At 35.2% G+C, this 23,195-nt stretch overlaps 1 protein-coding gene and 1 pseudogene across 1 annotated transcript; both read left to right on the top strand.

Moving 5' to 3' along the window:
* The first annotated feature begins 7,517 nt into the window (after positions 1-7,517).
* Positions 7,518-8,492, top strand: LOC125124567 (olfactory receptor 2T12-like). Its single transcript, XM_047774635.1, has one exon. It carries the CDS (start codon positions 7,554-7,556, stop codon positions 8,490-8,492), a length of 939 nt encoding a protein of 312 aa, XP_047630591.1. The 5' UTR covers positions 7,518-7,553.
* A 13,408-nt stretch (positions 8,493-21,900) lies between these two features.
* On the top strand, positions 21,901-22,841 carry LOC125124566 (olfactory receptor 2AJ1-like; annotated as a pseudogene).
* The last annotated feature ends 354 nt before the right edge of the window (positions 22,842-23,195 follow it).

The raw sequence follows: 23,195 nt of genomic DNA, 5'->3' as shown, positions 1-23,195 counted from the left end.
GTACAGCCAAGTGAATCAGTTGTACCTAAATATATATCCACTTGTTTTCAGATTCTTTTCCTATAAAGACAACTACAGATATTGAGTAGATTTCCCTGTGCCATAGACGAGGTCGTTATTACTAATGTTGTGTATAGTAATATATATATTAAATACCAAACTCCCAATTACTCCTCACCCCAGTGTTTCTCCTTTGGTAACCATAAATTTGGTTTCAAAAATTTTGAGTCTGTTTCTGTTTGTGAATGTTATTCTGTATCATTTAATTATATTTCACATATTAGTGATATCATATGATACTTATCCTTCTCTGTCTAACTTACTTCACTTAGTATGATAACCTATAGGTCCATTCATGTTGCTGCAAATGGTATCATTTCATTCTTTTTATGGCTGAGTAATATTCCATTGTTTTATGCACCACTTCTTCTTTATCCATTCTTCTGTTGATGGACATTTAGGTTGCTTCCATTTCTTGGTTACTTTAAATATTGCCACAATGAACATTAAAGTGCATGTATCTTTCTTAATTATGCTTTTCTCCAGATAAATTGCAGGATATGTATGTAAGTTATATTCTTATAATAACTTCCTGTCTCCTTTTTGATTTCATCATAAGTGATTTAATTTATTTATTTTATTTTTTTATTTTTTTTTGCTCATAGTATACATTATCTCCTTTTAATTAACGTTTTTCCTTGAAAGCACTGAAAGCCATTTCACAGTATTTAAAATCATTTATTCATATCATTAAACAAGAGCTGCTGGGCTTCGAGAAGACTCATTTCTATTTTTTCATGTTCTGCAGGAGGGAAAATTATTAAGTCATGATCATAAAGCAACAGCCACATTTGAATAGGAGAATTTCAGAGAGTAGAGCTTAGCACAAACTACACCTGAAACAATGATGGATTTGGTCCACTCTTCATTAGTGGTATGAATTGCCGAATGAGTCTTTTTGAGTAACTAAAGCCTCAAGGAACTATAATCTTAAAAATCTAGAATATCTGAGAAATAATAAGATATGGAGAGCATAAACAGTTTAAAAAAAGAGAGAAAAACTTAGAACAGTGTTTAGTATAACTAGTTAACTTCTAGATCACAATAGCCACCAAATGCAGAGAGCGGCCAGTAGATTTCTTGATGTTAGAGTCAAAACATCTTATTATTTTAAATGTTTAGATGAACTTTCTGATTGGCTCATAAAACAACAAGCATGAGCTTTCATTATATATGAGCAGGTATGGTGATTTACCTGAATTTTATATCAAGTTGTCCAATTTAGATTGCATGGATTGAGAAAAAGAATAGATTTAGTTCTCAATAATTTCAGAAAGTCAAGGGTGGGAAAATAACTGAAAACACTAGTCTGGAGTCATTGTTAGATATTGGAGGAACCTAGAAGAAATCAATATCTAATGCAGTTTACAGGAAAATGCCATCACCTCAAAGATAATTAATCATACTAGAGTCTAATATCTACAAATGTATATTTTGAAGTGTGATTTTTCTCTTTAAAATAACCCTAATTTGTACAAAATACAGCCAAATTAAGATTAATTTGTTTTCAAAATGTCTAGTTAAATAAATTTTGAAACATTATTTACATGAGTGTAACATTAATAGTGAAAGAACATGTAGACTCTTTTAAATGTGTTTTTCTGAAGCTTTTTTTATTAGAATATAGTTGATTTAAAATTGTGTGTCAATATTTGATGAATGTTATAGTGACCCATTCATTCACATATATATATTTTTCATTATATTATCTTTTTCTATCCCTATGTTCCCTATGTTAAACATAGTTCCCTATGTTAAACAGTAGAATCTCATTGCTTATCCATTCTAAATATAATGTTTTGCATTTAATACTCCAAACTCCCCATCCATCCCACTCCCTTCCCCTTGGCAATCACAGGTATATTCTCTATGTGTGTGAATCTGTTTCTGTTTTGTGGATAGGTTAATTTGTGCCATATTTAGATTCCACATATAATTGATATCATATGGTATTTGCCTTTCTCTTTCTGACTTACTTCACTTAGTGTGAGAATCTCTACTTGTATCTATGTGCTACAAAAGCTATTATTTTATACTTTTTATGTGACTGAGTAGTATTCCATTTTGTATATGTACTACATCTTCTTAACCCATATATCCATCTGTCAATGGATATAAACGTTTCCTTTGACAACCTAAACATTGTTTCCATGTCTTGGTTACTGTGAATAGTGCAGTAATGAACATAGGAGTACACGCATCTTTTTGAATTATAGTTTCGTCTGGATATTTGCCCAGGAGTGGGATTGCTGGATCATATCGTAGTTCAATACTCAGTTTTTTTAGCAATGCCCATACTGATTTCCACAATGGTTTTACCAGTTTCTATCCTCACCAGCAGTGAAGGAAATGTCCATTTTCTCTACACCCTCTCCAACATTTGTTATTTTTAGACTTGTTAATCATGGTCATTCTGACCTGTGCAAGGTGGTACTTTATTGTAGTTTTTATCTGCATTTCTCTAACTTTTTATAAGGAATATCAAATTGAACTGTTAAAGTCCTCTTAAAGCCACCCAAGCTTAGCAAAGAACTTGCCATCACACTTTGCCTACAAAACCTATATATTTGGGTAAATGCATCTTGATCTCCCCAAAGCATCTAGAGTTTCCTTCACCTGCCAGGAAGTGACTTTTTTTTATAATGAGGTTAGACTGATGGGAACCCCATAAACAAGGTACCAGGCTCTTTTTCCAGGGGGCTTTATTGGCTCCATAAGGCCATCCTCATAACTGAGCAGGGCCATGTGGGGCTCCTGGGCATGAAAGCCTTTCTGTGCCCCCCCATTTCTTGTTTTTAGGAAATGGACTTCATTCAGGCTCCATGACCTTCCCTGAGTTCCAAGGGACAAGCCCAGACATCTGCTGATCAGAGAAGGAAGGGGATGCAAAGACAAGGGAGGAACAGTCAAGAAAACATAAAACAGCTTTGGGGCAGTATCCTGGTTCCCTCTCAAGGGATACACACAATAGTATAGGAATCTTATAAACCTAAGTGAAAAGCTATATTTCTCATGCTTCTTTTAGAAATGAATACTTTAAAATTGAAAAGCTTAGGGTCCTTTCTTATTCTTCTCCCTGGCTTAATTGAACCCTAAACACAATTGCCTGTAAACTAAAGATTAAGCACCCTGAGCACAATTGCCCATAGTATAAAGATTCTTAGCACATGATGTTTTTCAGGGACTTTCCTAGTTTGTCCTAAACTCTGATCAGTATGCCCTTTTCCCAAAGCACTGATATTCTAGGCAATAACTCAGAAGACCACCATCATGATCATGCCAAGATCTCCTGATGTCAGCTTTGATGATTAAGAAGAATACACATTTGTCCCAATCCTGACCTCTACCTGAAAACCTGTTTTTCTCCTTTTTCTGTAAAATTTCTAACAATTCTTTCCAAATGTGGGGGCACAGTCTTTAGGGCATTAGCCTGCTGTGATCATCCTTTGCCTGCCAAAGCAATAAAGCTGTATTTCCTCCTTCACCCAAAACTCTGTCTCCACATTTTCATTTGGCAATGGTAGACAGAGGCTGAATTTTGGCAACAGGCTTAGATCCTTAAAGCTATTTTGTTATATCTGAGTCTCTGCATGTCCTGTTTAAATATGATATTCTAGTCAAAGTCTTTGTAATGTAATCAATGTTTCCAATTTTATCCTGTTGCAAGCTAACAGTTTTATTTAGTTTATGCAAACAACATCATTGCCAGGAAAATAAGAAAACTCACTAAAAGTTTTAGAAATCTGGAGGAATCAAGTAGGGGGTAAATTATCTTTGTTTGCAAAATATATTTACCAAATGGCTGTAAGTCATGGTAGCTGAAGACAAGAGTTTATTTAATTCTGGAAGAGCAAAATATACAAACAAACAAACATAACAAAGCAAAAACCAAAAATAAACCAGTGATGATTTAAACAAGATGATGTAAACATTACAATAATCCTTATTCAGTCAGTTGCATATAATTAATTCTTTTTTTTTCTTCTTTTTAGGGCTGTACCCTAGGAATATGGAGGTTCCCAGGCAGGGGGGTCAAATTGTGGCTACAGCTGCTGGCCTTTGTCACAGCTGCAGCAATGCAGGATCTGAGCCATGTCTGAGACCTACACCACATCTCAAGGCAATGCTGGATCCTTAGCCCACTGAGCAAGGCCAGGGATCAAATGTGCAACCTCATGGTTATTAATTGGATTAGTTTCTGCTTCACCACAATGGGAACTCATAATTCTTGACCTTAATCTTTTGTTAGTACTTTTATAAAGCCATCAGTTTCTTTATTACTATTCTCCAAAATCTTACCCAGCAAAATGGTATGACCTGAAAGTTTATTAAAAATATGTACTCTGGAGTTGATTTCAGAGTCATTTTCATGAATCTCTCTCAAGATGAAACACAATTGTAAAAGCCTCAGAGTAAAATGATACCTTTCTGTAAATGACAAAAATCTTATAACAGTCTATTTTTGGAAATTTGAGCATTTATTAAAAGTAAATTGACAAAAATGTTGGTTATTCCTGTGACAAAAAAACAATAGCTAGTATTATGACTGATAACATATAAGGGCATATGAGAGTTTTAGAAATTATGTAATATTAGAACACATATTAATAACTTTTGCCCATAAAATATAACTTAAGAAGATTTATCATCTTTTTTTCCCAATTATTTCCATGTAATTTAACTTACCATATAAGCCTAAATAATTTATATCCCTTTTTTAATGAGAGAAAAAATTTTTAATTTATTTCAGGGGGCCTCTAAAATGTTTTCTATCTTAAATATTGTGTCAAAAATACTCTAGAATTTGATATGAGAAATTTGTCCAAAAAAAAAAAAAAACAGTTCCTGTTGTTACTCAGCAGAAACAAATCCAACTAGGAACAATGAGGTTGCGGGTTCCATCCCTGGCCTCGCTCAGTGGGTTAAGGATACAGTGTTGCCATGAGCTGTGGTGTGTAGGTCACAGAAGCAGCTCAGATCTGGCATTGCTATGTCCCTGGCATAGGCCAGGTCTAGCTCCAATGAGATCCCTAGCCTGAGAACCAGATGTCTAAAAAAACAAGTTTCTTTGTTCTTTTATCAGAGGAAAGGCCAAATCTAATTTTGCATCAGTTTAACTTTGATATCAAAACCCAATTAATTTAATCTCAATTGTACCCAGTCCATATCAAACATAAAATCCATGTCCAAAGATTCCTTTTAAAAAATATTATTTTACCAAAATCACACAGCCTATTTTTTTGGCATATGAATATGTTTCAAGTATTTGTTAACTAATTAATGAATTAGTAGATTTAATAATATACTAATTTTTAAACACTTAGACACATGTAATATCTAATGAAAACCAGAGTATGAAATTCTGAATTTTTTTACAATAGTATTCTGTTATGTTTTGTTTTTTGTCTTTTTACTTTTTCTAGGGCCACTCCCACGGCATATGGAAGTTCCCAGGCTAGGGGTCAAATTGGAGCTGTAGCCAGCGGCCTACACCAGAGCCACAGCAACATGGGATCCGAGCTGCATCTGCGACCTACACCACAGCTCACAGCAATGCCGGATTGTTAACCCACTGAGCAAGGGCAGGGACTGAACCCGCAACCTCATGGTTCCTAGTCGGATTCGTTAACCACTGCACCACGATGGGAACTACATTAGTATTCTGCACATTGGCAAATTTACAAATACTTTTTTATAATTTCTAGATGTTTTCTCATAGAAGATTTCTAATTTTGGCACCATACATAAACACTAATATTCCCAAAAAACTGAAGTTTCTTTCTAAAAGCAAGCCTGTGTTTAGTAATATATGTTTCAATAATATATTTGGAAATGACCCAGCTATTCAGTGAATTTAACATAAATCATTTTTAATTTAATTTTGATGATCCCTGGCCTTGCTCAGTGGGTTGAGGATCTGGCACTGATGCAAGCTGCAGCATAGTTTGCTGACTGTTCAGATCCTGTGTTGCCATGGCTGGCTTAGACCCAGCTGCAGTTCTGATTTGAGCACTAACCTGAGACCAAAGGCCACAGATGTGGCTGTAAAATTAAAAAAAAAAAAAAAAAAACAACATTTCATGTTTTTAGAGAGGTACTTATTCCCACTGATTATTCCAAGAGAAAGATGTATATGTATATAATTTTACAGTTGTGGGAGGTGATCCCTATGTTTATTTTAGACAGGGTCAGAAGAATAGTAAAATGGAGATTTTTTTAAAAAAAAGCTTTTCCTGCTCTGTGAAAATATAAATTAAAACAATAATAAAATCATGAAAAGTATCCCAGATAGAATCAAATGGGAAAGATCTTGGCACACATACACACATACAAAATGTAATCTGCTATAACAGTCCTTGGTTTTGTTACACATTTTATTACATAGATGCAGATATATAAATATAAAATTGTATAATATAGATACAAAAATATTGAAACTTACAACAACACATAGTAATACTAGCAAATAAAGTTCAAAAAGGAAAATATAGCAGAATTCTACCATAGGTTCTATCAACTTAGTTATTGGGTTTGACAAAAATCTTATATTTTAATACACTCTTTTATCCTCCATTCACACTAATGTTTAAATAAATAATACCAAAATCAGATTAATCCAATCCTTCATGTATTTTTAAATAAGTGTCTCATTCCAAGGACATTTATTTACATACTTTTTTTTTGTAAATAATGCTTTCCTATTTTTAATGAATCATGGCACTCAGAAAGCATATAGGGGAATATACTGAAGTGCTGGGGACCTATAAAATCCTTTAAAATTAAACAACTTTGACATCCAAAGCTTCATACTGATGCAGTTCTGAAATCTTAATAGGATAGTAATTTTAGAATAAGATGGCAACTGGCCACACCCCTTAAAAGGTCACTGCAGATGCTGATATGAGCAAGCTTGAGGCTGCAAGACTAGAAGAGCCTTCCTCTACTCAAAGAAGTACATTAGGAAGATGCCACTCAGAGGGGGTACAAATCCAGGTTATTGGGATTCACTGTTTTTAACTTATGTAAGTAATATTCATCTCTTAATATTTATTAGTTGCACTTATGAAATTTGAACTCCAGAAAAATCACAGTTATATCACTTGTTGATTGAGTCTTACAAATAAAACCCATTCCACCTATACTAAAGTGCCATTTTATAGCTAAAGTTTGCAGTTAGTATTATAGGCCCAGATTCGGTGAACATAGCCTAAGAACAATTATTTTTCTTTTAAATGCATAACTTGGTGAGGTTAAGCTAAATGCATTAACAATTTAACAATCCCAAGCTAAGTTTTGTTTTTACCTGTAACCTCAATACTTCCATTTCTTAGGGCTAAAAAGAGAAGTCTTCTTTTTTGTAGAGCAAAAATGCCTCTATGGATTAATGGATATCAATCAAAAGTATCTAATTTTAACATGTTTCAATAAATTTTGATATCTATGTGTAATCCTCATCTATTTCTCCATTTGCAGTGTCACTCTTGTTTGAAATCATGGAAAACTGGAATCTCACTTCAGATTTCATTCTCCTAGGACTCCTTAACCACACAGGACCGCATCTATTTCTCTTTGTGATGGTTCTGACAACTGCCTTCTCCTCCTCAGTGGGCAATGCCCTCATGCTTCTCCTGATTCTCCTGGACCCCCAACTCCACAGGCCCATGTACTTCCTACTGAGCCAACTCTCCCTCATGGACATGATGCTGGTTTCCACAGTTGTGCCCAAAATGGCTGCTGACTACTTGACTGGCAGAAATTCCATCTCCCCTGCTGGCTGTGGGTTGCAGATCTTTTTCCTCCTCACTTTGGGAGGGGGTGAGTGCTTCCTCTTAGCAGCCATGTCCTATGACCGCTATGTCGCTATTTGCCACCCACTGAGATACCCAGTCCTCATGAGCTGGCAAACATGCCTGAGAATGATTTTGGGGTCTTGGTTCCTGGGTGCAGCTGATGGGCTCATGCAGGCTGCTGCTACCCTGACCTTCTCATACTGCAGTTCACATGAGATTGATCATTTCTTTTGTGAGGCTCCCTCTCTGGTGCGTTTGGCTTGTGCTGACCCTTCTGTATTTGAGTATGCCATGTACATCTGCTGTGTGTTAATGCTTCTTGTCCCCATTTCCCTCATCCTGATTTCCTATAGTCTTATCCTCACTGCTGTTCTCCAGATGCATTCTAATGAAGCCCGAAAGAAGGCTTTTGCCACCTGCTCTTCACATATCTGTGTGGTAGGGCTCTTTTTTGGAGCTGGCATTTTTACCTACATGAAACCAAAATCCTACAGGTCAGCTAACTACAATAAAGTTGTGTCAGTATACTATATTATCTTTACCCCTGTGCTGAACCCCCTCATCTATAGTCTGAGGAACAATGATGTCAGGGGAGCCCTGAGAAAGTGTATGGATCGATGTCTTGCCCTAAATCATGGTTAAGATAACAATGATTTGTCCCAAAATTCAAGATTCTACAAGTTATTGTACAATATTTCCACAAGAGAGGTTAGATATGCACTATATCCCTGACTTTTCTTTCTGTTTTACCTTGAAATGCAGATGGACCTTCAGCTTTGGGATTATTTACGAAGCTGTCATCAACAAGTCTAGTGTAGACTGCTAAAAATTTGTTAATCATAAATGCTTATTAAACATTTCTAAGCCACACCTCAAAATAAATATCTATTCAAAGAATAAATAATGTAGTCAAAAATGTTGGAGTTATTATTTTTTTTAATTAGGTATAATTTACAAACAAACGAGTACTCCTCTGAAGGGTGCCTTTTATCTAATTTCAATAGCACATACATTTTTAACTTACAGCCACTAACAAGAGATAAAACTTATGCCAGATCAGAAATGTTTGTCGTATCCCTTTTCAGTGAAATACCTCAATCCAGAGACAATATTTTTACTGATTTGTATCTCTCTCCACTTGTTCAACTTATTCTAAGGACTTCAAGTCATTGAAAACTCACTAGTAGGTATTTTTTTATATACCTCATGACTTTCTCTCAGTTTAATATGTTTTTAAAGATTCTTACACATTTCTATATCAGTAGTGTTTCTTTTTTTAATTGCTAATTAGTATATCCTTGCCAGAATACATCAGATTTTACTTAATGCATGGTTTTATTGGTAGACATTTAGGTTTTTCAGTATGGAACTGTTATGACTAAAGCTGCTATTAACCATTTTTGTGGGTATGACCATAACTGAGCAGGTCCTGTGGGGCTCCTGGACACAAAATCCTTTCTGATCCCCCATTTCTTGTTTTTAGGAAATGGGCCTCCTTCAGCCACCATAGCCTTCCCAGATTCCAAGGGACAGTTTCAGACAATTGTTGATCAGGGTAGGAAGGGATGCAAAGAAAAAGGAGGGACAGTCAAGAAAATATAATACGGTCTTGGGGCAGGATACTTGTTCCATCTCAAGGGATACACATAAAAATATAGGCATGTTATACACCTAGGAGAAAAGTTATATTTCTCATGCTTCTTTTAGAAATTAATACCTTAATACTGAACAGCTTAGAGTCCTTCCTTGTCTTTCTCCCTGGCTTAATTTCACCCTAAACACATTCATCTGTAAGGTAAAAACTAGGCACCCTCAGCACAATTGCCTGTGGGTTGAAGATTCTTGGAATATGATGTTTTCCAGCAACTTTTCCAGTTTGTTCTAATCTCTGATCAGTATGTGCTTTTCCCAAAGCACTGATATTCTAGGCAATAACCCAGAAGACTACCGTCATGATCATGCCAAGATCTCCTGATATCAGCTTTGATGACTAAGATTCCCTCAGAGGAAAAAAAAAATGCATGCTTGCCTCTGCTTTCCTGCCTGAAAACCTGTTTTTCTTCTTTTTACTATAAACTCCCCACAATTTTTCCCAATGAAGGGCACAGTCTTTTAGGCATTAATTAGCTTGCTGTGGCCTCCATTGCCTGGAAAAGCAATAAAAGCTACCCTTTTCATCTTCACCCAAAATTCTGTCTTTGTGTTTCTATTTAGCACCAGTAGATAGTGGCCAAGTTTTGGCAAAAATATGGATGTAAAAAAATGGTAGAAGCTTGTTGAAAAGTAACCCTCATAAAAGAGTTTTGTGCATGGTCAGGATTACATAAATTTATATTGAATTAATCAGGTATATAGATTTTGTTTTTAAAAGTATGCTAATATAAGACTGGACTTTATTTTCTATGTTAAGAGAACAAAATTTCTTAGAGTGCTTCTTCTGATAACAAATCATGTGAAATTCTGAGCCCTTAAATGATCTGTATTTGTTTTTTTATTTCTTATTTTTGTAACTTTGTTTAAGGAATGAGTATTGTTTTGCAGTGAATTCATGTATTTTATTTTTAATTTTTATTTTTCTGTTTTATTGAAGAGTAGTTGAATTGCAAGGTGGTGATCATTTCTCCTATACAACAAAGTGATTCAGTTATATAGGTACATACATCCATTCTCTTTCTTATTCTTTTCCCTCATAGATCATCACAGACCATTGGTAAGAGTTTTCAGTGTTATAGAGCAGGTGCCTATAGCCAAATAATTCTGTATACCTCAGTGTGCATTTGCCAATCCTAATCCTCAGTCCATGCCTCCCACCCTCCCCACCTGTGCCTTATGGTAATCTTCATTTTTTCAAATTCTGAGATTCTCTTTCTGTTCTAAAAATAAGTTCATTTGTATCATTCTTTTAGATTACATATAAACAATATTTTATGATGTTTGTCTTTCATTAACTCCACTTAGTATGACAATTTCGAGGCCCATCCATGTTGTTGCAAATGCCATTATTTCTTGCTTTTTATGGCTGAGTAATATTCCATTGTATATATATGTACTACATTTTCTTTATCCATTCATCTATCAGTGGACATTTGACTTGCTTCCCTGTCTTGACTATTGTAAATACTGCTGCAATGAATATTAGGGTACACATATCTTTTCAAATCATGTTTTCTCATGATAGAGGCCCAGAAGTGGGATTGCTGAATCATATGGCAGTTCTATTTTGAGTTTTTTTGAGGAATCTCAGCCTGTTTTGCATAGTGGTTTTAACAATTTACATTCCTAACAGCAGTGTAAGAGGGTTCCCTTTCCTCCACAATCTCACCAGCATTTATTGTTTGTAGACTTTTATGATGATCATTCTGGCTGGTATAAAGTGGTAACTCATATTAGTTTGATTTTCATTTCTCTAATAATTAGTGACATTGAATATCTTTTCATATGCTTTTTTTTTTAACTTTTTAGGGCTGCATGCATGGGATACAGATGTTCCCAGGGTAGGGGTTGTATCAGTGCTGTAGTCTCTGGCCTACACAACAGCCACAGCAATGCAGGATACAAGCTGCATATGCACCACAGTTCATACCAACACCAGTTCCTTAACCCAGTGAGCAAGGCCAGGGATTAAATCTGAATACTCATGGATTCTAGTTGGTTTCATTACCATTGAGCCAAAAGAGGAACTCTATTATTTGTGTGTTTGTGGATCTTTATATATTCTTTGGAGAAATGTCCATTTAGATATTCTGCTAAATTTTTGACTTTTTTTTTTTTTTTTTGTAATTGAGCTGCAGGGGGTGTTTATGTATTTTGAAGATTAATCCCTTGTCAGTTGCTTCATTTGCAAGTATTTCCTCCAATTCTGTGGGTTGTCTTTTCATTTTATTTGTTTCACTTGCTGAGCAATAATGCTTAAGTTTAATTAGGTCCCATTTGTTTATTTTGGTTTTTATTTTCATTACTCTAGGAGGTGGATATGAGAAGGTATTTTTGCAGTTTATGTAAAAATTTTTCAGCCTATGTTTTGCTCTAAATGTTGTATAGTAGCCAGTCTTAAATTTAGGTTTTTAATTCATTTTGAGTTTATTTTTGCATATGGTGTTAGAGAATGTTCAAGCTTTATTGTTTCACATGTAGGTGTCCAGTTTGCCCAGCACCACTTATTGAAGGGACTCTTTTTCCACTGTATGTTCTTGCCTCTTTTGTCATAGATTAGTTGAACATAGATAGGATCTTTGGTTTATTTCTGAGCTTTCTATCCTATTCCATTGATACATATTTCTGATTTTGTGCCAGAACTATACTGTTTTGTTGACTATATCTTTGTAATATAGTCTGACATCAGTGAGTATGATTCCCTCAGGTCCATTTTTCTTTCTCAGGATTGCTTTGGACATTTTGAGTCTTTTATGTTTCCATAAAAATTTTTAATTTTTTTTTCAAGTTCTCCAAAAAATGTCATTGGTAATTTGTTCGGGATTACATTGAATATGTTGACTGCCTTGTTTTCCTTGATATCCTCCAAGACCCTCAGGAAGGTCTGACCCAGATCCTTATGGAATCAGAAGAATTTGCCCTGGGACCCAGTGCATATGAAAGCCTGTGTGCACCCTCCAAGTGTAGAATATTTTTCCCCCCAGTCCTGTCAGGTTCCTGTGCACAAGCCTTGCTGGCCTTCAACATCAAGTGTTCCAGGGGGTTCTCCTCTTAATTCCAGACCCTCATGCATGGGAACCTGATGAGAAGCTCAGATGTCTTACTCCTGTGAGAGAGCCTCTATGATAGAGTTATATTCCAGTCTGTGGGTTGCCTATCTGGTGGTGTGGTATTGCCCTCATACCACCAGATAAGTAACCCACAATATCAACATAGCTTCTTGGAAAGTCCCCCCAACCCACACACCCCAATATCATTGTAGCTTCTTCTTTTCTTTGGGAGTAGGATATATTTTCGAGTAGTTTCCATTCTATTTTGTTAATGGTTGTTCTGCAGTTGGTTGTACTTTTGGTGTTTCCATGAGAAAATTTGCACTTAACTCCTTCTATGCTATCTTAATCCCTCATATTCTATATTTTAAAATATTTTGATATTTTTTAATGAACTTTCCAATTATCAAATTCTAACTAAAGTTCTTTTAACCTCCAACTCACTTGGGAATGCTTCCAAGGAACCCAGAAATATCAAACTAATTAGGCTTAAATAGTACGTTTGATTATTTGAAAGCATTGTCAAGTGGTTGGAAATGAACCTTAGGTTATAATATATGGATAAATCTCATTTATATATATTCTAAAATTTATATGAAATTCTGAAAATCTGAAATATCTTGGTACAATGTTATCAGTCTCATGATTCTATTTATTGTGTATCACAGACATATCTAAGTTTCTTGAGGATTGCATTGTAATCAGATCTTTAACCATAGCATTTAAAATTTTTCCCTTTGTAGACAATTATTTAACACCAATGCTTTCATAAAATGAAGATCTTCAAGAATATTTGTAAAAAGGACATCTTAACAAATATGTTTCTCACAGCCTTTAGAAAATACCAGTGAATTGGGTAACAAAGGACAAAACTGAAATGGAAGTCCTGATGACTTCATCCAAGTCAACAAGAATTAATTAATTACATGGGACTGAATGAACCTTATAAATATGATTTATAGTTTTATAACCTTTTTGGGAAATATAGACTTTTAATCTTTGTTTTCAAAAAAAAATTCCACTTATGCTACAGCTGACAACAAGTTGATAATACTTTGTAAACAAGATGAAACATTTATCTTTTTCTCTTTACCTGACTCTTCCAGAGTTTGGCTTGTCCAACTAGCTTTCCCATGGACTTGATGGTTTGCTACACTGGTAATTGTTGGATTCTAGGTGTGTGAAGAAGCACCAAAGGAAATTATCTCTTGGATGATAATAGACTAATAAGACAGGGGATTGAGAGAATATTAAATTATCAATAGAGCCCAATTCAGAAATTAGTACCTTGAATGGCTATATCAACAGAATTTTTCCTGATCTAAGAATGAAATTCCTAGTGCTATGAGACAAAAAAAAAAAAAAAAAGTCATTAAATGTCTCCCAAACTTTCAAAAAGTATAACCATGAAGAGGTACTGTGAACTAAGAATGCCACCTGCCATATCAGGAAGCAAAATATGTTGCAATCATCAAGTCACTTCACCTGCCTGTGATGGTGAACCCTGAGGGAACTCATGATGGAAACAGGATCCCCACCATCAAACTATCATATTTTGCAGCCACTTCCCAACAGTGCTCCTTGAGGAAACTCAGGATGAGAAAGAAGATGCTGGCCTCAGATAGCTGAGATATATATATCCCTGGAATAATTTCAGTGAGTCCAGACCCTAACATCTTCCCATATATGGAAAATCACCAAATTCCTTAACTTGATATGTCTAGTTTTCCCTAATTAACCATATTTTTTAGTGTTCTGACTACTTGGTCTTTGTTGCAAAAACTCCTATATATCACAGCTCCCCCTCATTGCCTCTTAGGAGCTGTCTCTTATAGACATCTGAGATGCTATGTTCTGGGCTTAAGTCTTTACTATTATCTGATCAATAAAAAATAACTCAACATTTAGGTTGTGCATCTTTTTTTTTCCCAGAAGACAACTATAATGTAAGAATTTAAAATAACATTTAAAAATTATGTTTTTTTATTTTTAAAATTTTTCCATTTTTGTGATATCAGCCCAGACTTTCAAAACTTTTTCCTTTTTTGAATAGAGTTTTGGTTAGAATTATTTTCCTTATCTTACATGGATTTAAGGGAAGAATAATCTACAGAAGATAATATGTAGGAGGCTAGGACAGAATCAGTTTTGTAAGTGGCAACTATGGATTTAGAACAAAGGCAGGTTGCTCAATTTGTCTTCAATTGAATATTTCATATTCTGTAATGATTTCAGCCATTTTCTTGTATTTTAAACCTTGTTTTTTCCCCTAAATTTGGTTATACATTGATCATATGATAATTTTAGTAAATATTTTATTTTAATTGTTCCCTTAAGATACACAAAATGGACTAGATAAATCTCCACTTTGAAGGAGTAAAAAGAGTTTAACATGATAAAATAATGATAATAACAGCAATAACAATAAATATGTATATATTTTATTCATTAATCAGTTTGGGAATGCAATTTTATTTACATTTCACATTCATCTTATTTTAATTACTATCATAACCTTACAAAGAAGATTCAACGTCTATTGTTGACTAAAATAAAAGTTTACATCATATAAATTATGAATTGTGATATATTCAGGGACCTAACCAAGGACTGTAGACTGGAAGACAGCCTCTCAGATAGCTCTGAGATATTGCAAAAAAGTGGTAAGTACAGATATGTATGATTTTTTTTTCCTGCATATTACACAGAATGAAGCATTAAAAGATTACTGCTAGTCACACACACAAAAAAATAAATATCTCAGTTTACTGGTTTGTGTTACTTTCTATCTATAAGAAGATGCAAGAATCTAGTGTCATTTGAAATTGTTCTTAGTTGTGCATCTTAACAATTTTGGTTGGGATCATTATATCTAAAACACAGAATACTTTCTGCTTTTCCATCCTGAATTCCACTTTGAACACTGTTGGTAGGTGACTCCAGTGACTAATGATTTAATGCTTATAGAACTGGGAGACACAGACTTCAAGCAATATTACAGAGTCACAGTAATAAAGACAGTGTGGCACTGGTACATACAGACAGACAAATGGAACAGAATAGAGTATCCAGAAATAAACCCAGACATCTATGGTAAATTAATCTTTGACAAAGGAGGCAAGAACATAAAATGGGGGGAAAAAAAACAGTCTTTTCAGCAAGTGGTGCCAGGAAACCCAGACAGCTGCATGTAAATCAATGAAACTAGAACACACCCTCACACCATGCACAAAAATAAACATAAAATGGCTGAAAGACTGGAGTTCCCATCGTGGCTCAGTGGTGAACAAATCTGACTAGGAACCATGAGGTTGCAGGTTCAATCCCTGGACTTACTCAGTGGGTTAGGGATCTGGCATTGCTGTGAACTGTGGTGTAGGTTGCAGATGTGGCTCGGACCCCACTTTGCTGTGGCTCTGGTGTAGGCCAGTGGCCACTGCTCTGATTCAGCCCTTAGCCTGGGAACCTCCATATTCCATGGGAACAGCCCAAGAAATGGCAAAAAGACAAAAAAAATGGCTGAAAGACTTAAATGTGAGAGAAGACACGATCGAACTACTGGAAGGGAACATAGGCAAAACATTCCCTGATATCAACCTTACAAATGTTTTCTCAGGTCAGTCTCCCAAAGAAACAGAAATAAAAGCACAAATAAACCAATGGGACCTAATCAAACTGACAAGCTTTTGCACAGCAAAGGAAATAAAAAAGAAATAAAAAAGACAACTTATAGAATGGGAGAAAATAGTTTCAAATGATGCAACTGACAAAGGTTTAATCTCTGATATATACAAGCAACTTATACAACTCAACTACCAAAAAGCCAACAACCCCATGGAAATATGGACAAAAAACCTGAATAGCCATTTCTCCTAGGAAGATACACAGATAGCCAACAAGCACATGAAAAATGCTCAACATCCCTGATAATTAGATAAATGCAAATCAAAGCTACCATGAGGTACCACCTCACACCAGTCAGGATGGCCATCATTAATAAGTCCACAAATAAATGCTGCAGGGGATGTGGAGAACAGGGAACCCTCTGCACTGTTGGTAGGAATTTAAACTGGTACAACCACTGTGGAAAACAGTATGGAGGTACCTTAAAAAACTATACATAGAACTACTATGTGACAAAGCAATCCCTTTCTTGGGCATATATCCAGACAAAACTTTTCTTGAAAAAGACATATGCACCCACATGTTCATTGCAGCATTATGCATAAAAGCCAAGACATGGAAACAACACAAATGTCCATTGACAGATGGTTTGTTTAGGAGGATGTGGTATATATACACATTGGAACACTACTCAGCCATAAAAAAGAAAAAATAATGCTATTTTCAGCAACATGGATGGAACTAGAGACTCATACTAAGTGAAGTAAGTCAGAATGAGAAAGAAAATATCATATGATAGCACTGATATCTGGAATATATTATATGGCACAAATGAATCTTTCCACAGAAAAGAAAATCATGGACATGGACAATAGACTTGTGGTTGCCAAGGCAGTGTGGGTGAGAGTGAGAGGGACTGGGAATTTGGTGTTAATAGATGCAAAAGTATTGCCTTTGGAATGGATAAGCAATGGGATCCTGTTGTACAGCCCTGCTAACTATGTCTGGACACTTGTGATGGAGCAAAATAATGTGAGAAAAAGGAATGTATGCATGCATGTATGTATGGGTCACCTCACTGTGCAGTAGAAAATTGACAGAACACTGCAAATCAGCTATAATGGAAAAAATAAAAATCAATATTAAAAAAAGTACTGAGAGAGCAGGCAACATTATTTATTTTAAATTCTAATTTTTGAACAAAATGGAGACATGTTTATGGTGCAAAATTTGTTGTCCACCTACACACAAATCTGAATATTTTAAAGAGTTTCTTCTTAGAAGAGGGCACATTTTTAAAATAGTTTCATAACATTCCTCACCCTCAAAATTAGATATGGGCAAATGGAATCCTATCGTCTTGTAAAATAGACAAAGTTTGTGGGAAACTCTACAATAGAATATGGGGTGAGACCAGAATTTTAAGATATGGTTAATCTTGATAACTTTGGAAATGTTTAATATCTGTAGGCCTCAATCAGTTTGTAATGATCAAATAATAATTCTAACATATTAATAAATCTGAGATATTTGAAATCTTAACCGACATTTTAAAATCCTCAGGATGTTTCAGCTGCCAAAATAAATACGTATAAAGCAAGTACATTAACTAAATGATTTTTGCTCTATTCATTTACATAGTTTATTTAGTGATACTTTAATTAACTCATGTATCTATTGAAAATGAAAATAAGGAGAAACACTTAGATGAAGTAAGTCCATCTTTTCAATCTGCCTCCATGTTATAGTCAGTCTGTGGAATAATCATATCCATTTATTCATGCCCAAATACCCAGAGGACTCTAAATGCTACAGTGAGTGAGATCCATCAAGTGGCCTATCCTGGAGCTTCTATCTAGTGTACAGGGTGGGCCATACACGTATCCCTTAACAGATAGTATACTCTCAAGCTCTGAAGAGTGAAAATAACATCTTCCAAAAAAAGACGGAATGATGAGCAATGGGTCAGAAAAGCAATAGTTTTTTTTTCCACTTTCATCAAATGTTTAATATCACTTTGTAAAGGCAATGTTGATATAACCTATATCCTCACCCCTACGATGCCAAGATTTTTTTGTTGCACCCAGAGAAAAACATGTTCTTTCTCAGTGACTGCACCTCTCTCCACATGAAGTAATTTATCATGTTTCCTTTGCTTTCTTCTATGGCTGTCCCATGGAAACATGGTTTATCATGGTGCCCTATCAAAGTGCAACTGTTTTTCCTACCAGAAGGCACATACCACAAGACATCAAGATAGTACATGTCCATACTAATTCTCCCTCCTTCCAAAGCATGTATTCCCATCTTCCTGGAAACCCTCAGCTACATTAGTGCAAATGCCTGGATTGAAGTATCACTCCATGTCTCTCAGTCACTTTGGAAGAAGTGATATTGAAGCAAACTCCTGAATGGTGTGAGCAAAGGCCAGGTACCATCCAGGACAATGTTGCTTGTAGCCTCTGAGGCACCAGTGAGGTGAAGGTGTTAAATGGGAAAAGACTCATTCAGCAAGAATGTTGTTTCCTGGGTAGTGTGAAACTGGTAGTGGAGGTTGTTTTCAGCATGCAGAGAGTACAGCTAAACACAGAAGGGAAGCTGTTGATCAAATGTGATATCCAGACAAAGCTGCATAATTCTGAGCAAGAAAGAAATACAATGGAGGAAGATCAAAAGAGAGCAAATAAGTCTTCACAGAAGATACCACAAACCCCTTAGAAATGGTCAGGAAAAATGTTTATGTAGAAGAAAGAAAATGGAAGTGGGCTCAGATGCAAGAAGGACAATGTTGTATAACTACAAATAGTTTAGTTTTATTGGAAATGGGAACTAAAAATGGAAGATATTCTCTTTTGTTTCCCTTTCTTTCTTGCTTGCTTGCTTTCCTTCTTTCATAGAATATAAGTGGAATATAAATGAGCGAGTAGCATTTTAAAAACTGTATTCTAGAAAAAAAATAACAAGACCTAGGGCAAAATACATGTGGGGAAAGTTAAGAGGTAGATATTATTTTAATTATTATTACAGTATTATGATTTCAGTTTCTAGCTCATAAAACAAGAGTTAAGCATTTTGATTAAAACATCCTGGAATTATACTAGATCCATTACCCCCAAAAGTTTGTGAACCTATAAGAATATTAAAGATGGCAAATAATCATCACAGAGCAACCTATGGCTTTTTCCCTTCCCAAAGCATTTTTTTTTTAATTTGGTGACATCTCATTCTACTACTCGAACATTGTCATACTCAATATTAAATTCTATGATAGCTCACAGATTTCTGCTCCTGAATCCCTGGCCTTTGTTTCCTGTACAACTCTTCCAGGAAGAATGCAGAACCAAGTATCGTTACCTCCAGATTCTAACTAGCAGAATGAAGAAACAGGAGGGTGTGTGCCTTCAGTTGCAATACACTTCTGTTGTCCAAAATTTACTTAATTGACCACACTCCCCTGGCTTCATAGAGAGTTGAGAGGCATGTGCTATTATGCTGGTGGTGCAGAGCTCAGATTTGTCTATTTGATTAAAAGAAAAGGAGTTGAATGGATGCCTTAGAACTACCATGGCCACATATGTCATGCAGCCCATGATAAGGAATAATCCATAAGAAGTATTTACATAAAGAGAATAGGAAGAAAATGGTGATTTGCACATGGGAACTCTGAATTGCTTGATTTTGCTGGCTAGTATTTTGTTGAACATTTTGCAAATGTTATTTTTGTGTGTGAGATAATCATATGGTTGTTATTCTTCAATTTTCTAATGTGGTGTAATCACATTGATGGATTTGTGGAGCCTCTGTTTCCCTCTGTCCTGTGGAGCTCCTGCACTCAAGCCCCACTGGCATTTGATGCCAAATACTTTGAGGGCCCCTTCTCCCAATGTCAGACTCCCAGGATGAGGAAACTGACATGGGGTTCAGAACTGTCACTCTTGTGGGAGAGCTTCCATGATATACCTATTTTCCAGTTTGTAGGTCACCCACCTGATGGGTATGGGATTTGATTATATCAAAAGCACCCATCCTACCATTTATGTGGCTTCTTCTTTATATTTGGCTGTAGGATATATTTTTTGATAGTTTCCAGTCTGTTTTGTGAATTGTTATTTAACAGTTAGATATGACTTTGGTGTTTTCATGAGAGGAAGTGAGGTTGAGTCCTTCTATGCTACCATCTTGTCTCCTTCTTTTAATGTTTAGCATTATTTAACAAGGAAAATTTGATGCTATAAGGGAAGAAAAAACTTTACCTTGAGTAAGAGTTGTACATAAATGGAAGAAGCTTTGTGATACATGATAAATGCTTTTTCTACTTTTCAATTTAGAGTAAGGAAATTCACTATTAGAGCATTCTTGGATTCAAGAACAATTTTCATTCAAGCTTGAGGATATCACAAAATATATTTTAATCATTTTTCCAGTATCATGGGAGTGTATTTCATATGCCTGATTGGTTAAGAAAGGAGGTATAACAAATGGCTGTGAAAACTTTAGATGCCTCAGGTAGGTGGGGGTGATAGAAATAAGATAATAAATGAGTTAAGGAATTTATTGTGGAGTTCATCTAAGATCTTAAGACCAAATAATAGACATTCATGAGAAGACAAAACAAACTCTCTAAAACGTAAATATAATTGATGCTTTATTGAGGAACTTTAATATCAGAGGTCATAAAAACCTAAGCTAATAATTTTTTTTTAAATAAACATTTAGGAGCTTACAATGGTCCAGGGACTCTGCTAACTACCTGGAATTCAGTGTCTATTCTTTTTAACAAAAAAATGAAGTATTAAATTTTGAATTAGCTTGACTATAGCAAGGTAAATCATTTATGGAAAAAGCAAAACCAGAAGGACAAAGTAATTCTAGATGGTGGGAAAAAGTCAACAACTTTAGATACAGATATATTTAATTTGAATTGTGAGTAATATTCATTGACTTTAGAGACAATTTACCACTCACCAGTTCATGGGAGACATCAATCCCTTCAATCTGAACCTATATCTATACAAAATTTTACTGACCTGTAAGTCAAACTAGTCAAAACCGTCAGAACAATTCACACAAGCTTATATCTATAAAAATTACTCATATGCTGATCTTTCAAAATGCTTAAAATTACCATGAAATAGTGTTAACATTCCAAGGAAATAAAGACTTAAGGGTTTCTTTCATTTTATCTCTTTTTTTGTCTTTTGTCCTTTTAGGGTTACACTTGTGGCATATGGAGGTTCCCAGGCTAGGGGTCTAATCAGAGCTGTAGCCACAGGCCTACACCAGAGCCACAGCAATGCTAGATCCAAGCTGTGTCTGTGACCTACACCACAGCTCACAACAATGTTGGATCCTTAACCCACTGAGCAAGGCTAGGGATCAAACCTGCAACCTCGTGGTTCTTGAATTCATTTCTGTTGAGCCACGATGGGAACTCCCAAGGGGATTGTTTATTTCATTATAAATAAAATAATTAGTTGATTCAACAACAACAACAAAATGTCCAACTGTAAAACATTCTCAATTTAAAAGTTGGTGAGAATCCTTTGGCTTTATTTCCAAAATATTGCAAAATAGCAATATGTATATTTAATGATATTGCTAAGTATAAAGTAATTTGAAGTTTATGTAAATTTTTCTTCATTTTCACTTTACCTTTTATCAATTTTCGTATTTGTTTATATATTTGCTTATTTATTTATTTTAGTTTTACCTAAGAATTCATAATGGGGCCTACGAATCACACTTTCAGCAGTGACTTCATTCTTTTGTGTCTCTCCTCCTCTTCCCAAACAAGTTTAATTTTCTTCTCATTTATGGTCATCATTTTTATTATGACTATAACAGAAAATTAATTCATGATTCTCCTTATTCACAGGGAATCACAACTCCACACTCCAATGTATTTTCTACTCAGCCATCTATCTTTCATGGATACCTTGCATATCTCCAACACTGTACCCAAAGTGATCACTGACTTTCTCTCAGGCAACAGGGCTATTTCATTTGCAGATTGTGGCTTCCAAATATTTCTGTCCTTCACCCTCTTGGGTGGTGAATGCCTGGAAGCAATATCCTATGATCTTTATGTAGTCATCTGTCACCCACTGCGCTACCCCATTCTTAGGAATGACTATGTCAGCATCCTCATGGCTGGAAGGTCCTGGCATATTGGGAAGTCAACTCCATTCTTCACACAGCTTACACACTGCATTTTCCTTTCTGTGGCTCAAAAGCCATTGACTAATTTTTGGCAAAGTCCCAGCCATTTTGTGTTGTCCTGTGTGGACACAACACACTATGAATGAGGAGTTTATGTAGGTGGCATCATTTTCCTGCTCATCTCTTTGTCCCTCATCTTTGCCTCTCACGATCAAATTCTCCTTACTGTCTTCCAAATGAAATCATCAGAAATAAGGAAAAAGTCATCTTCTACCTGTTCTTCCACATGATTGTGGTCATCATGTACTGTGGGCCATTTATGTTCACATATATGATACCTAAAAAGTATCACATTCTAGGCCAATATAAGTTCCTGGTAGTATTCTGTACTATCTTCACACCCTCTTTCAACTCCACTATCTACAACATTAGAAATAATGTTAGAGGCAATGAAAATATGATCAAAAGTATTTTCTCCATAAAGAGTTGTAGGGAAAATGCTTAAAGTATGTGTTGTTTTCTATTTATATACTAAATATTTAGAGTTTATATTTTGTCCATATCTCTAGAAAAATATAGAGTTTTTCTCTCTTCAAGGTGGAAAGAAATAGATGTTTCCAAAAGCTTGATAATAGTAAAGTTGTCACAAATAGTTATTTTATCAATACATACATCTAAAACTGTATCTATCAATCTGTGTTGCCAATTATAATCACCAGAACCACTTACGGAAATAAAAAGATGACTAAAGGCTTCCATTATTATTCCACGAAAATTGTACAAATTTCTAAAATTTATCTTTTATAATACCATGGCATTATATGCATGTGTCTACACACATATATATGGTGAGAGCAAG

The sequence above is a fragment of the Phacochoerus africanus genome, chromosome 4, assembly GCF_016906955.1.
Source record: "Phacochoerus africanus isolate WHEZ1 chromosome 4, ROS_Pafr_v1, whole genome shotgun sequence".
Classification (NCBI taxonomy): Eukaryota; Metazoa; Chordata; class Mammalia; order Artiodactyla; family Suidae; genus Phacochoerus; species Phacochoerus africanus.
Note: the sequence above shows the minus strand (reverse complement) of the source record. Positions and strands in the feature narration are given on the sequence as shown.